The sequence below is a fragment of the Lycium ferocissimum genome, chromosome 2 (genome assembly GCF_029784015.1).
Source record: "Lycium ferocissimum isolate CSIRO_LF1 chromosome 2, AGI_CSIRO_Lferr_CH_V1, whole genome shotgun sequence".
Lineage (NCBI taxonomy): Eukaryota > Viridiplantae > Streptophyta > Magnoliopsida > Solanales > Solanaceae > Lycium > Lycium ferocissimum.
Genome location: NC_081343.1, coordinates 63,134,214 through 63,150,819, shown reverse-complemented (window position 1 = coordinate 63,150,819; position 16,606 = coordinate 63,134,214). Strand labels below are relative to the sequence as shown.

The following is a 16,606-nucleotide window of genomic DNA, read 5'->3' as shown; positions in this document are numbered from 1 at the left end:
CAAAAATCTGCCGATGCTTCACAAAATCTTCTCCCCAGAACCATCTGTCAGGTTTTTTGGTTTATGATGAGTTTAAGTTCTATGTTCTTGCGTTGTAAGAGGTATCTACAGTCAGGTTACTTATAGGGTGATTCAATGTTAATAATACTTGGAATGGATGGTAAGAACTAGCTATAACATGTTAATTTCACTGTCGGTGTAACAAAAGAGTTGGCCGTGATAGTGTAGTGATTCTATCCCTCCCCTACGTTTTCTTTCTCCTTCCACTCCAAAAAGCGAAAGGCGGGAATTAATTACTAGTTAACAGATTCAGCCCTACAATAGTTTGGCAAAACAAGATGTTGCAGAGACAGGATTTGAACCCGTGACCTCAAGGTTATGAGCCTTGCGAGCTACCAAACTGCTCTACCCCGCGCCAAAGATACGAACTGAAAACTAATAGATAAACAAGGATTAAATGCGCCCCTCCACCCTATCAAACTATATATACACTGAGATCCTTCTGATGATTGGAAAATTGGGACTGTTGGCTACTATCTTGGCGAAAGAAATGTTTGGTAGTGTGGAGCTATCAGAGACTTGAATTAAGGCTACTGAATAATCATTGAACTAGTGAAGGCAGCTATTGGCCCTTGTTGCAGAACTAATTTAAGTGATTGTAGCCTACACTAATTACTTCATAGTATACTAGTATACTATGGCAGATGAAAAATAAAAATAGTACATTATGTCTAACGTACTAACTTGATGCAGTAAACCCTTGAACCCGAGAGAGAACAAATTTGTAGGGAAGAACACAGAAGAAAGGAGATGCTTTTTCTTTCAACCTGCTCCTTCCAAAAATAATTTAAACATGATAGTAATTGAGAATCAGAATACTTGCCACTTGTGCTGTTGCCCTCTTGAGAAGAATAAGATAAAAGAATACCCAGAAAAATTCATATTTGTACCATATTGTACTGCACATGAACTTGCTTAGTGAAAGCCAAATGCTGAAAAATATTGATGCAAAATCTTGCCACCTTCGTTTGGTGCATTACTGACACCAAATAAGGAGAAGAAGTGCAGCTTGCATCAATAACTTGCTCTTCATCTGCTTGATTGTCACATAATGACTTGCAGCCGAAGAGTAATCAGATGGTGGTGGTGGATTCTTGTAGTAAAATGGGAGGTAAGGCAAAATTGGATTAGGAGGTGGAGGGCCATACACATACACTGGTGGAGGGAGAGAGTATCCATCTGGCGGCAAATAATACCCCAATGGTGGTGGGTAGTTGACTGGCCCCGAAGGTGGCTTTGAAGGAGTAGTTGGAGTTGGTTGCTGCAGTGAAGGTGGCGGTGGTGGGCAGTCGGTAGGGGTGGGTGGAGGAAGACAAGAATAGGGACATGCATTTGGTGGCGGTGGAGAAGCATAGAGAACAGCTTCATTAGAACTTGTTATCTCAGACGCTTGAGCATTTCCAGAAGAACTAAAAGTTAATATTGTTAGGATCAATATTGGAAGAAAGCAGCAGAATTTTGTGGCCATGGTGTTTTCAGAAATGGAGTAATGGAGAACACTTGGGAATTCATATATATACACATAAAGGAGAAGGAATCATGCGAGCTGATGGTGGCCTCGCTAATGGAATATTAGGAAAAGGTACCCTTTTTCGTCAACGATATAATTGGTTTACTGGTTAAGAGTAAGCGAATTATTATTGGAAACTTTGAAAGCCACCTTGAATAAACATTTGGATGAATCCCTTACTTTTGAAGCATCTTACGTGAAAATGCTTTCAATTCGTTTTGATTTTTTACCTTTCTGACTTAAAATCTTATGCGTTGTCGATGGAAGGTCAATTGATAACCCGATAATAATGATAAGTATGCTACTACAGATTACAATATTGATGGTGTAAAAGATCCTTATCCTTTCTATAGCGGTTTGCCCCCTTCGATGATACATGAGTTGCAAGGGAAACCGCTACAGGTAGCGGTTGCACTCATAAATGTAACAGCGTACCTATCCATGAGTTGCAAGGGAAAATGTTGCTCTAGCGAATAGCGATCACTTGTTACTATGTCCGAAAGTATGATTAACTGTATTGATCGAAATGAAAACACTTTTTCTCCACACCTTTTATTCTGAAGTCAAAAAACACGATTTATTTCATTTAAATTATACTGAACGGCGAAAACTTATATATACCACTAATGCACTATATTTGAAATCTTCTTAATACCATGAAATTGAAGTTACTTGTACATTCTATTCATAAATTTATATCAAGGGGAATGACATAGTGGTTTCAAAAAATTTATTCAAAAACAAAAGAAAGCAACGAAGGAATAACATATAAAGTTCATGAGCATCAATGCTAGCTTGGGTGCATGTGGCTCAAAAAAGTGCTTAGGATTTGTGTGCATTAGTCTGCATTTGGAATCCAAGGCAACAATGATTGAATCTTTATGAGTTCATTTTGAGAAGGGACATACTTAAAGTGTTAATATGTCTTTTATTCCATGAAAATTAGTGTTGATCAATCTTGTTAACGAAATAAAGGAGGAATTATTGACTCAATTGGTTGTCACTTGAAACCGCAAAACTCCCTTAACCAGATTGCCACATGTATGGGGTCCATCTCTTTAGTTTTATGCATCAGTAATCTTCATATATATTTTGAATGTCTCAAGTTGGCCTAATATTATAGTAATTGTACGCATGCACGTAAAAAATTCACGAGAATCGAATCTAGCTTTATATGGACCTTTAGGTGAAAGGTCAAATTCCATGTATAAAGTAGAAACTATATTCATTCCATCATCCTCATCTATACTTCTATTGTTCTACAGTATATCATATATGAGTTGATTAAATTCTCGTTTTGAAAGTGTAATATCTTGTTTGAGAGGGGCGCTTTAAGAGTTTGTGTTGTAGCAAGAAAAACAAATACTCTTTTTAAGTGTAGTAACTAGGAAATGAAGAAGTACTACTAGCTTGTAGAGATTTGAACACACTTTTTCTAGAGCTTTTGGATTTATTTTGGGTCTATGATTATAGTTTCCATTTTAAACATCCGATGCTCCTTATCAAATTAAATGTACATGTAATTCAGCCTAGTCTTGTAAATGCGCGGGGGGGGGGAGATGTTGAGGAGCCACTATACTACTGGCGGCGGGTTCGGCCGGACTCAGAAACTTTGATCCAAATTCTGTCTCCGCCTGCGGGGGATGGGGATGGAAAAGAAAGAAAATAGGCTTAACATTACATACCAATATTATGAAAGCAATACGCGAGAGTTCAAAAGTGAGAATTTCACGGCGGGATACCTTTATTTCCGACTTGTGGTATGAATAACTTGGAAATTTTGACTTATCTTTTCAACTTGAGCCCCACTGGTGGTATAAATAACTTGGAAATTTTGACCTATCTTTTATACTTGAGCCCGACCAATTTAACTAATTTCCATGGTCAAACTAGTTTAGTTTAGCTAAAAATGGAGAAATAAGGAGAGCAATCCCGTCTTTTCATTTTATCTCCTCTTTTTATATTTCTTAGGATGATATTAGATGTTCTAAATGGGCATGAAAGCCTTTTAGATAACAGAAAAAACATCTGTTTGAGAACCATGCACCCATATTTCTCCAATTCCGTATAATTTTTTGCCGGAATATGTACCAGTTGTTCATTACGTCTCAACATAAATGGCATTATCGGGGAAAATTATATATTCTATTTGACTAAATAAATGTAAAACTTGACGTGATATTTTTTTATTAATTTCGTGTACAAAAATTAAATAATTATCACTAAAATGTTGGAACTTAGAAGAAACAAGTAAAACGAAGAAAATATTCCTCCGTCCATTTTTACTTGTCCACTTGTAACTTCGCACACTCCTTAAGAATTAATAAATGAATTATGTATTTTATTATAATTTTCATATTAATTGGTATATAATCTCATGGACTCAGAGAATGATTTGAAAATGAGAAATTAATGTTAAGGATAAAATAAAATAAAAAAAAATTCTTGATATGCTAAAGTGAACAAGTAAAAATAAAATTTATTTTTAATATAGTGATCAAGTAAAAATGAAGAGACGGAGTAATCACGGAGTAATAAAACTAACTTCCAACTCCTCGATTTTGGGTATGATAATATTGTTATATTCCCGTATGGACACGTGTCGGTATGCAACAGTTGATTAACACGTCTCTTCTACCACCAGCTTCATAAACCAACACGTGTCCAATTCCACGTTTAAATAAACATCATCACCGCCATTCATCACTTTGCGAACAATCCTATTAATAGCCCGATTTTCAACTTGTCGATTCATGCTTCTTTTAGCAAAATTTGTGTGTAACATTACAAAAATTGCAGCTTTCTTCTTCTTCCTATTTCTTCGAGCTGGTCCTCTGACTGTGTATTTGGCAAATACCACAACTGCGTAGTAAGGAGAAAGAATGGGTGGTATTGGAGTTCCAATTTGTGTGCAGTGTGGCAATGCTAGCAACCCTTGTAGGTCAGTATTATTTGCGTTTGACTCGAATTATGCGTCAATTGATTGCAAAAAAAGAAAATGTACTACTCCCTCAGGTTCAAAAAGAGTGTTCGCTTAACCTTTATTTTTTTTTTCCAGAAAGATTCTTTATTAAGTGTTAAGTGGCTAAATTTCAATACTTATTTAGTTAGGGGTAGTTTAATCAAACTTTATTGTGTTTATTCTGAATTGACAGGTGCAAGGTGGTTGGTCCAACACTTGGTTTCTTGGCTTTTGCTGCGGCAGCAATTGTAGAACGGCCGGTTGGTGCACTGGTTTATGTGTTCCGTCACTCTAAGGGCCGTCGGATCATGGGTCATCCAGCCACCGTGATTTATCCTTCAGTCACCAACTCTATTCCTATATAACTTTTTTTTTTTTTTACTTTTAATAATAATGTAAGGAATGTTGCTTGCAAGTTCCATCTTACTATAAACGTATGTCAGTTTTAATTACTGTACCTAGTAAGTAAAGGATGACGTGGTTTTGTTTGTAGCACGATAATAATGTATGATGCTTTTGTAATGCACTAAGATATATAAGCACTATGTTGGTTTTGTGTATTTGGATTACGAATAGTTTGTTGTGGTTAAATTCTTAATATCGTACTTGTTATAAACCTGTATTCGAAAATAAAGATAAACAGATTCTGGAATATTTTAGAAAATAGTATCTTGATAGCGTTCTTAGAGAAATTATTTCCCTCCGTGTATCCGAGGTATATCCTTTCAACGATGATTTACTCAATGTTGGAGTTGTACAACAAACTCGAGTGACTGCGAACTCACTTAACGGCGGTAAATCACACGAAATTTTTATGAAGTACAAGAAGTAGAAGAGAAAGAAGATCAGAAAAATCGTAACGAATATCTTATAGATTAGCAGGATATATACAGCCATGGAAGCGTTGGTTCAGAAAGGTGCAATTCAGAGGTTGCACCCTTTCAGATAGGTTGTGTTCCGATAGATGGGCAGGAATAATTTAAATTATTCTAAGAAGGAAAACGGACCAGCAGGTCAGAATCGGATCGGGAAAAATGGGTCATAATTTGAATTTTAAAAGATTAATCAATCAATCACTTGATCAAATTCAAGGCCAAGCGAGCGCCGACGACCCAGAGGCTTACCTCCTTTAGGAACTAGAAGGAGTGCATCTATATTGGAGCACAAAAATTTTCCTTTCCACACAGGCCTGCTGAAAGAGTAGGCAGGTAAGGCAATGGCCTAAGGCCCCACTTTTTTGGGGGCCCTACTTTTTTTTAACACCCTACATGTATATATTTACCATATATTTACTACTTAAAAAAAAGTGTACGTTAAATTGGAAGTTTGAAAAGATACTGGGAAGAAGTACAACAGTTATTTCTTCCTTTTATTATGGGAAGTGGGCTCCGCATTGGGGATTTTGTTTGGGGAGAGAATGGTAACTTCTTCCCTTTTATGGGGGAGCAGAATGCTGAGCATAATTGAGGGAATGGGATAACTATTCTTGGTAATTGTATATTTGTATTATTCTTTTTATTGTTTTTTATTGTTTATATTTACTTATTTTCTTCTTCTTTTCATCATTTTTGTACTCTTATTATTATTGAAAATTCTCAGTTCCTAAACACCTAAACATTCTGCTGCAAAACTTAGTACTTACGAAAGATCAAGATTTACTTTATGGCTTCTTCTTCAAATTATCAAGCCTTGCAACAAGCAATCATTATATTGAAGCAGCGCAACACTATTTCGATATCATTATATCAACTTATCAAATTCTTGAACCAGATTTTATTGTTCTAACTTTATCTTATATTTCGTTGAAAATTTGTCATTGTTGATATTCTTATTTCATAAGTAAATATTTTTGTTTTAGTTATTATTAGAACTTATTCAATTTATATGTCAATTAGAAAATATGAATCCGATTATGCAAAAAGAGAGATTGAATAGATTAGCTATATTATCAATTGAAAAAGAATTGTTAGAACAAATAGATTATAAAACGATAATTAATGAGTTCGCATCTAAAAAAGCTAGAAAAGTAGACTTTAAATAAAAATATATATGACGATATTTTCTTTATTTTATTTTTTTAAATTAGGGCCTCTTTATGAAGTTTGGCCTGAGGCCGCCAATTTTGTTGAGACGGCCTTGTTTCCGCAACCAATGTGGAAGAAATGCTTCATCCAAAAAGCAAAAAGAACAATTTAAAATTTTCATTTTCCCTCCATATTTTTTTCCTCCATTTTCCATTCATTTATCACATTAAAGCTCAACAGTACTTGCATACGTATTATAATCTGGCCAAAGAGGACTAAACTAATATTATTAATAGAGTTTAACAACATTCTACTGTGTTACCCATTAAGAATAATCAAGAATTTTGTAGAGTGATGTTGTGGGCATGATAGGGAAATTCGGATTTTGGTTAATTCAATTCGGGCAATTCGCAGAATTGCCCTTCTTTTGGGGTGGTCTTTAAATTTTGCTTATTTGAAATCTTTAAAATTTGCCCTTCTTTAACACCCATAGGTTCGGTTCGAACCCACGCGCGGTCAAAATTTTAAAAAAATTCGCAAGGCAAGTTTAAATTTCGCTTTATGTCAATACTTTTGTTAAGGAATTACAAAGTGACCGGCATACTTATTTGTGAAAATCAGTGATAACGATAATTCCTTCAAAACTTGGTCCCGTAAAAAGTTTGCCCGTTAAAAGTATGGATTTGTGAAGGAATATCATGTGCGGACCCGCATTTACCTTTTTTCCAAGTATGCGGGTCCGGGCGCAAGCAGATACAAAGTTATGCGGGTCCGGCGATAAAAGTTTGCCCGTTAAAAGTATGCCCCCACCGGCATTTTGACCGGGAATTATCAAAGTTATGTGGAACACTTATGCCAAGTCTACCCATAAGGCATGAGTATGCAAGCGTAAAATTTGTAATTCTTAACAAAAGTATGCGGGTCCCGCATACACGCGACTCAAACCCTTGTCTTGCAATTTTTTTTTTTTAATTTTTTGCTTGAGCGGGGGTTCGAACTCGGGAGCAACAACGCGAAAGCTCAAAGTTGCATGCGAAGGGCAAAAATTAAAGACCGACGAATATGAGGGGCATAATTTAAAGACCACAAATATGAGGGGCAAAATTTAAAGACCACCCCAAAAGAAAGGCACTCCGCGCAAAAAAATGATTCAATTCCTCTGTTCTTTACTTGAGGCTTTGATATGAACTTTTGTCGGGCCGGTTTTGACCAATATAGTCAATTTGGGTACTGATTGAAAATCAGTGATCGTTTCAAAACTTGGCGTAAAGAACCCAGGGATTTGTGTACATATGTGCATTACCTTTTTCCACGTTTGGGATTGTATACGGTAAAAGTCGGATTAATGCTTGACCGGTGAGACGGGGGAACAAGAAAAGAAAGAAACAAGCACGAACGATCAGACCGGGGTATTGCATCGAAAGTGGTTAATCAAAAGGAGTCGGAGGAAAACCGTAAGGTCCGGGTTAGTCCGCATCGGCCGATCGGTTTCTCCATGGCCGAGTTGATCGTGGCCGTTAGTCCTACATGGCCGAGTTGATCGTGGCCGTTAGTCGGTTTCTCCATGGCCGAGTTGATCGTAGGCGGTTAGTCGGTTCATTCAATTGCCACGGGTCAAGACCGTTCTGCCACATAATGCTGCCAATCGTACGGGTGTCAGACCGTACGACCCAACCTTATCCTTTTAGGGTCTTCTTTATTTCAATAGGGCTTTGTGTTGTATGAAAGGCCCATAGGGCAAAACTATAAATAGGGGGCACTTTCCTACTTTTAAGGGTTAGCTTTTCAGATCTAAAACATTGTATTAGAATTTATATTGAAGCTTTCTCTCTCTCTTTCTGATTTTGGTTCGGGTTGTAGTGTTGTTAACTTCATTCAACCGTATTCAATATAACAGTGAAATATACGTATATATCTAGCTCAAATCCATAATATTAACATATTCATCCAAGTTATTAGCACATAGATATATATAAGTCATTATAAACGAATCCGCATATACATTCCTCATTAATCGAAATAGATTAAAGTATCCACATATCCTATACCTCATTTACAAATTCAATTTATTACCTAATTTCGGGGTAAACAGTTTGGCGCCCACCGTGGGGCAAGGATAATAGTGGTCTTTGATCTCGGTTTCAGTCGCTCACCCATTAAGATTTTTCAATCTTTCGTTCGTCTCTGTGAAAACGGACCAAATGGCGAGTAGTGGATAATCTGGTCACGTCAACAACAATGAGATTATGGCCGAATAAGACAACAGTGGGCTACGGGGATTGCCAGCTGAACCCGTCGACCCAAACACCGTCGATTCGAGGGAGGGTCTCAACGGAAGAACACCGTGAACCAGGAGAATGCCGCCCAGCCGGCCACCGATCCCTTAAATACTCTCAATTCAGTTACTTTGTCCCGGACACAAGGCCAGAAAGTGCCAAATACCCCGGATGATATTAACTTATGCCTTATCTTTGAAATGTTGCAGGAACAGAGAGCAGCTATTGCCGAACAAGGAATCGTAATAGCCCAGTTGCAAAGCAAAAATGATGAAACGGCTCCGGAGAAGACGAAGGGTGTTGCCGACCCAGAAGGGATGAAGCACGGATAGTCGAGAGCAATGGATCCGGAGCTGGTTCGTCCACCGAAGTGTTGAGAATGCTCGAAACACTGGTGAAGCGGGTAGATTCAATCGAGAAGAGGATGGAAACATATAACTCTCGGGTGGACCGACATCTGAGGCTCGCCGTTACGAAAGGACCCCGATTCGAAGAGGTACATTCAGAGGCCTTTTCCTCCGAGCGCGGCTCCGAAGTTGATCCCGAAGAGGTTCAAAATGCCGGATATCCAGAAATATGATGGTACGACGGATCCCCAGGAACACGTGACTTCATACACCTGTGCCATAAAAGGCAACGATGTCGAAGAAGATGAAATTGAATCCGTATTGTTGAAAAAAATTCGGGGGAAACTCGTCGCGAAAAGGAGCATTGACCTGGTATGACCATCTGCCCGAGCATTCAATCACTTCTTTCGAAATGCTCGCGGATGCGTTCATAAAAACTCATGTCGGTGCCAAAAAGGTACAGGCCCGTAAGGAGGATATTTTCCGGATAGTCCAAAGGGATGACGAGTTATTGCGTGAATTTGTCAACCGTTTCCAAAGGGAACGGATGGAATTCCCTCCGGTTCCGGAGGAATGGGCTGCACAAGCTTTTACCAAAGGACTCAATCCTCGGAGTTCGACGGCCTCGTTCAAACTAAAGGAAAATTTGCTGGAATACGAGGGCGTAAACCCGGCGTGTCCACACGGATACAAATCGAAGATTCGGGTAGAGGATGACCAGCTCGAACTTTCCCCGGGTCCCATAAACATAAACAAATGCTCTGAGAGATCGAGGAAGAATTACGATCCGGAGTCAAGGCCATCGAGGGAAAGATATCAGCCATACTCTCATTCAAAGAAGCCAAGCTTCAGGTCGAAAAAATCGAGGATTAGTCCCGGTCAATTCTCCAGCCGAGGAGATAGACGAACTGAGCGACCATCGAATAGCCGAGGGTTGTCATTTAGGAGTGATGCGGAAGCTCGGCTACCGAACGAGACCCGCCAAGGATATCGGAATACAACTTTAGTGTCAATACCTCGGATCTCGTCTCGGCCATAGGTCGCATCGCAGAAGCAAGGTGGCCGAGACCATTGAGGTCAGATCCCGATCAACGAGACCCGAACATGATATGTGAATACCATGGAACCTATGGTCACAAAACTGAAGGCTGTCTCCAATTAAGAGAAGAGGTGGCCCGTTTACTGAAAAATGGTCACCTTCGTGAATTCCTGAGTGAGCGGGCTAAAGGCCACTATAAGGAAATGGAGTCAAACAAACGGGTTGAACCGGTAGAACCTCAGCATATAATCAACATGATAATCGGGGGTACAGACGCTCCTAGAGGGCCGGTGATGAAACGGACAAAGGTTTCCATTGTTCGTGAGAAGCGCAATGATTATGTGCGAGGGTTCCATCACCTTCAGCAACGAGGATGCGGAAGGCATTATTCAACCGCACAATAATGCGTTGGTAATTTCTATTCTTATTTTTAAATCACAAGTTAAACGTATTTTGATTGACCTGGGTAGCTCGGCCAACATCATCCCGGGAGTGGTTGAACAAATAAGGCTACTCGACCGCATCGTACCAAAGAGTCCGGTGCTCGGCCGGATTCAATATGGCGAGTGAAACCACGAAGGATGAGATTTATTTGTTAGGCCAACATTGATGGCACTATTCACAAAACGATGTTCTATGTAATTGAAGGAGATATGAAGTATAATGCATTGCTGGGTAGACTATGGATACATAGCATGAGAGCCGTGCCATCGACATTACATCAGCTGCTGAAATTTTTGACCTCGGAGGGGGTAAAAATCATCCGGGGAGAACAACCCACCGCAAGAGAGATGTTCGCGGTCGAGGAAGCGTCACTTATTCCCAAAAAGGCAGATTAAAAAGAAGAAGAGTCAACCAGGGGAAAGGACTCCAAATAGCGACTACCGTGCACGGGTTCGACAACGGAAGCGATGGCTGGTTGGACCCGGTACGAAGAGGATGATTTTGGTGTACCCAGATCATTCTTCTTGCCGGATAACTCGGATTCGACAAAATCTACAGTAGAGGAGTTGGAGCAAGTCACCTTGTTTGATCATCTACCGGATAGAAAGGTATACCTAGGCACGGGGTTAACCTCGGAGCTCAGGAACAAGTTAATTAAATTTCTTCAAGCTAATGCCAATTGTTTCGCATGGTCCCATATAGATATGACAAGTGTGCCGCCGGAAGTAACAACTCACAAGCTCAGCCTCGACGGGAGATTTCCCCCGGTGAAACAGAAGCGGAGGCCTATGACAGAACCGAAGCATGCCTTCGTAAAGGATGAGGTAACAAAGCTTTTGAAAATAGGCTCTATTCGGGAGGTAAAATACCCGGATTGGCTGGCTAACGTAGTGGTGGTGCCGAAAAAAAGTAATAAATTTCGAATGTGCGTTGATTATAAGGACTTAAACAAAGCATGCCCGAAGGATTCATTTCCGATGCCTCACATCAATAGAATGATCGATGCGACGGCCGGGCATGAGATGTTAAGTTTTCTCGATGCTTACTCCGGGTATAACCAAATCCGGATGCACCCGGAGGATCAAGAGAAAACATCCTTTATTACCCGGTATGGGACTTACTGCTACAATGTCATGCCCTTTCGGATTAAAAAAATGCCGGTGCAATTTATCAACGCCTAGTTAATGGAATGTTCGAAGAACAGATAGGGAAAACAATGAAAGTTTATATTGATGACATGGTTGTCAAGTCCCTGGAAACAGAGGACCATTTAAAACATTTGCAAGAAACCTTTGACGTGCTCCGAAAATATAACATGAAGCTTAACCCGGAGAAATGTGCTTTTGTGTCCGGTCGGGCAAGTTCCCGGGTTTCATGGTTTCTAACCGGGGAATCGAGATTAACCCGGACAAGATCAAAGCGATCGAGGATATCGAGGTAGTAAATAACGTCAAAGGAGTGTGAGGCTTACCTAAGGATAGCGACCGAGTCGGTTCATATCGAGATCTTCGGATAAGAGTCACCATTTTTTCTCCTAATTAAGGAAGAAGAATGACTTCACTTGGACACCGGAATGCCAAAAAGCCTTCCAAGAATTAAAAGAGTACTTATCCAGCCCACCTCTATTGCACACACCGAAGATGGACGAGCAGCTTTTCCTCTACCTTCCCGTGTCCGAGGTAGCGGTAAGTGGTGTTTTGGTCCGAGAAGAGTCAGCTACGCAATTCCCCATATATTATGTGAGTAGAACTTTGGGGGATGCAAAGACCCGTTATCCCCATCTTGAAAAGTTGGCATTGGCACTGGTAAGTGCTTCTAGAAAGCTCAAGCCTTACTTTCAATGCCACCCGATATGTGTAATGACTACTTATCCTCTAAAGAACATCATGCATAAACCGGAATTATCGGGGATACTAATTAAATGGGCGGTAGAAATTAGCGGATATGATATCGAATACAAGCCTCGGACGGCCATCAAGTCCCAGATCTTAGCCGACTTTGTGGCCGACTTCACCCCGGCCATGGTCCCCGAGGTTGAGAAAGAACTTTTCTTATAAAAAATAATTATAATTATTTTTTATAAGAAAAGTAAGACACTTAAATTGACACCGAGAGATATTATTTTTTCAAAGCATCAGCTAAGTATTATATTTTTGTTGTTATATTTTCGTAAGAAAGTGAGACACTAATCATTTTCTAAGACAACCAAAAATATAAGACATAGCTTATGCTTACGAAAAATAATATCCCCTTCGTATCAAATTAAGTGTCTTACTTTCTTTTTAGAAAATAATTATAATTATTTTTTGAGGCAACCAAAAATAATATTCAGAAAATAATTATAATCATTTTCTAAGACAAGAAAAATATAACACTTAGCATAAGCTTCAGAAAAACAATATCCGTCTTAGCATATGCTTCGAAAAAATAATATCTCTCGGTGTCAATTTAAGTGTCTTACTTTTCTTATAAAAAATAATTATAATTATTTTTTAAGATAACCAAACATGTAAGTTTTAGCTTATGCTTAAGAAAATAATATCATCTTCGTATCAATTTAAGTGTCTTACATTTTTTTTAAAAATAATCATAATCATTTTCTAAGACAAATAAAAATATAAGACTTAGATCATGCTTACAAAAGATAATATCCCTTCGTATCAATTTAAGTGTCTTACTTTTCTTTTTTAGAAAATAATTATAATTATATTTTTAAGGCAACCGAAAATATAGTATTTATAAATAATTATAATTATTTCTAAGAAAACAAAAATAGAATACCTAGCTTATGCTTAGGAACAACAATATCTCTTCGGTATCAATTTAAGTGTATTACTTTCTTTTATAGAAAATAATTATAATTATTTTAAAAATATATACTTATATATAAGATTTAGCTTATGCTTAAGAAAAATAATATCCCCTCAACACCAATTTAAGTGTATTACTTTCTTTTATTTTATAAAAATTTCTAAAATTAATTAACATGAATGTTGAAACGCTAAATATTGAACGACAAAAATATCCTCAAAATGTTGATTGTCTTTTATGCCCTTTGAAAATTAAATTTTTTCTTGAAAATGTATTTCAATGTTGGATAAGACTATAGTAACATTTAAAACTTTAACTAATATTTAGAATATTAAATTTAACAAAATTCTATAGGATATTAGAAGTAAAACTAAAAAGTGAAAGTTAGAGTAGAAGTAGAAGTTGGTTAAGTATAATAAGCACTCAGCATAGCGCAGCAAAACGATGCGTTATGTAAAAAAAAAAATCTTTTTTTTTAATTTTTTTAAAAGCTCGGGTAACGGATGTAAACGGGCAATGTTAACACATTTTTACATAACGCATAAAAAACATGCGTTAAAGGTACTCTGGTAACATTTTTTTTTCGTGGGGTATTTTGATTCAATTCGTTTTTTATTGGGTCATTTAGGTTCCGGACTCAACGCTGAGCATAATTGAGGGAATGGGACAACTATTCTTGGTAATTGTATATTTGTATTATCCTTTTTATTGTTTATATTTACTTATTTTCTTCTTCCTTTCATCATTCTTGTACTCTTATCATTATTGAAAATTCTCAATTCCTAAACATCTAAACATTCTGCTGCAAAACTTAGTACTTACGAAAGATCAAGATTTACTTTATGGCTTCTTCTTCAAATTATCAAGCATTGCAACTAGCAATCATTATATTGAAGCAACACAACACTATTTCAATAACATTATATCAACTTATCAAATTCTTGAACCAGGTTTTATTGTTCTAACTTTTATCTTATATTTCATTGAAAATTTGTCATTGTTGTTATTCTTATTTCATAAGTAAATATTTTTGTTTTAGTTATTATTAGAACTTATTCAATTTATATGTCAATTAGAAAATATGAATCCAATTTATGCAAAAAGAGAGAGATTGAAGGATTAGCTATATTATCAATTGAAAAAGAATTGTTAGAACAAATAGATTATAAAACGATAATTAATGAGTTCGCATCTAAAAAAGCTAGAAAAGTAGACTTTAAATAAAAATATATATGACGATATTTTCTTTTCTTTTTTTTTAAATTACGATCTCTCTATGAAGTTTGGCCTGAGGCCACCAATCTTGTTGAGACGGCCCTGTTTCCACAACCAATGTGGAAGAAATACTACATTCAAAAAGCAAAAAGGAACAATTCAAAAATTTCATTTTCCCTCCATATTTTCCCCCCTTCATTTTCCATTCATTTATCACATTAAAACTCAACAGTACTTGCATACGTGTTATAATCTGGCCAAAGAGGACTAAACTAATATTATTAATAGAGTTTAACAACATTCTACTGTGTTACCCATTAAGAATAATCAAGAATTTTGTAGAGTGATGTTGTGGGCATGATAGGGAAATTCGGATTTTGGTTAGTTCAATTCCTTTTTTCTTTACTTGGGGCTTTGATATGAACTTTTGTCGGGACGGTTTTCACCAATATAGTCAATTTGGGTACTGATTGAAAATCAGTCATCGTTTCAAAACTTGGCACAAAGAACCCAGGCATTTGAGTACATATGTGCATGGCGTTTTTCCACGTTTGGGATGACCAAACTTGTCAGGTCCTGAATAAAAATTCAAACTAGAAAGGAAATTAAAATGTTGAATCAAACGGGAGCTACGTATTGTATGGGGAGTATAGCTTTTTCATTATGTTGTGTGAAATTATAATTGGTAAGGGGCTTTTTTTTTTTTTAAATGTGGATTCAATTGATACATTTATAAAATTGAGTACAAATTAAAATCGAATCAAATAATCTCATGAAGGCAACAATCTCAAATTTCATTCAATAGAAAGCATAAATCCCAAATATTCATACAGTATCATTTATCTCTGTCTTTTAGCGAGGAATTAACTATGTGAACTTAAAAGCTTAGAACTATTAGCGGAAAAAATACACTAAGAAACATGCAGAGTTAAGAGTTCCAATGTCTTATAACTTATAAGTCCGTTTAAGTATCTTTGTAATGGCTTTTTCATCCGATAACGAACAGTATCTGACACAACATATATATATATGAGCACACACGTACATATACATGTATATTTAAAAGTGCAACAACAAACTTTTTAAAGGACGGGGCAAAACTAAAATAGCAGGATCAATTTGAAAACTTTAAAAAAGGTATGGTAAACTAGTACCCCAGCAAAGATCTATTAAATTTTTTATATGCAATTTATGTTAGGCCTATTATATAACTCAACGTTGCACATGATATGTTGGCCATTGGCTATTTTTCGTCATTTTGCGTTCAAAATTTGGGTGGTTAAAATTTTATTTTGAATGCACAAAAATGTTTCTAGGGTTTATCTTTGTTTAGAGACGACTCAAGTCAGCGAGTCAAGTCAACACATTAACACTTTGCTCACGCCAAGCTTACATCCATTCATTGAGAGTAGTCCCAGTCATTGGTCAATTTTCAGCCATTCCTATTCTGTATGCAGTGACCAAATTGGATTGTTAGAGGGACAAGAAATTTTGACCAACAGTTTGCTAGAAATTACCTTGTATAGGTGAAAAGGCTCAAAGAGCTATCCAATACTATGAAAATGTGACCCTTTGAGAATGCAAAAGACAAATTAACTAAAATGCTTAATTTTTTGTGAGGGGAAAGATCGGCTTAATTAGTAATTAGACACTTTCACTTCTAATCTATAACATTATTGATTTCGGAACAAGAATGGGGTAAAAATTAACCAACATCGAGTTTACACCAAATCATCTATATATTTGAATAGACACACATATTAATTAAGTATGACAAATTCATGTGTATTTTACTTTATTAACATTTTGAATTGGTTTGATTTAAACACAGAGTGTGAATATTTAAATACTAATGAATGGGAAACCAAAAAGAAAGCAAAATGCTTACTAACCAACTTGACAGAATTTCCCTGAATGT

General features: G+C 37.0%; 2 protein-coding genes and 1 non-coding gene across 3 annotated transcripts; 1 reads left to right on the top strand and 2 right to left on the bottom strand.

The window, feature by feature from the left end:
• Positions 1-341: 341 nt before the first annotated feature.
• TRNAM-CAU (transfer RNA methionine (anticodon CAU)) lies at positions 342-415 on the bottom strand. The gene has a single exon. It is a non-coding gene; the product is annotated as a tRNA-Met (tRNA).
• Positions 416-1,036: 621 nt separating this feature from the next.
• LOC132047862 (leucine-rich repeat extensin-like protein 1) lies at positions 1,037-1,528 on the bottom strand. Its single transcript, XM_059438841.1, has one exon. The coding sequence runs from the start codon at positions 1,526-1,528 to the stop codon at positions 1,037-1,039; it is 492 nt and encodes a 163-aa protein (XP_059294824.1).
• Positions 1,529-4,274: 2,746 nt separating this feature from the next.
• On the top strand, positions 4,275-4,984 carry LOC132048299 (uncharacterized). The gene is made up of 2 exons (XM_059439206.1): positions 4,275-4,511; positions 4,726-4,984. The coding sequence occupies exons 1-2, from the start codon at positions 4,453-4,455 to the stop codon at positions 4,895-4,897; spliced, it is 231 nt and encodes a 76-aa protein (XP_059295189.1). The 5' UTR covers positions 4,275-4,452; the 3' UTR covers positions 4,898-4,984.
• Positions 4,985-16,606: the final 11,622 nt, after the last annotated feature.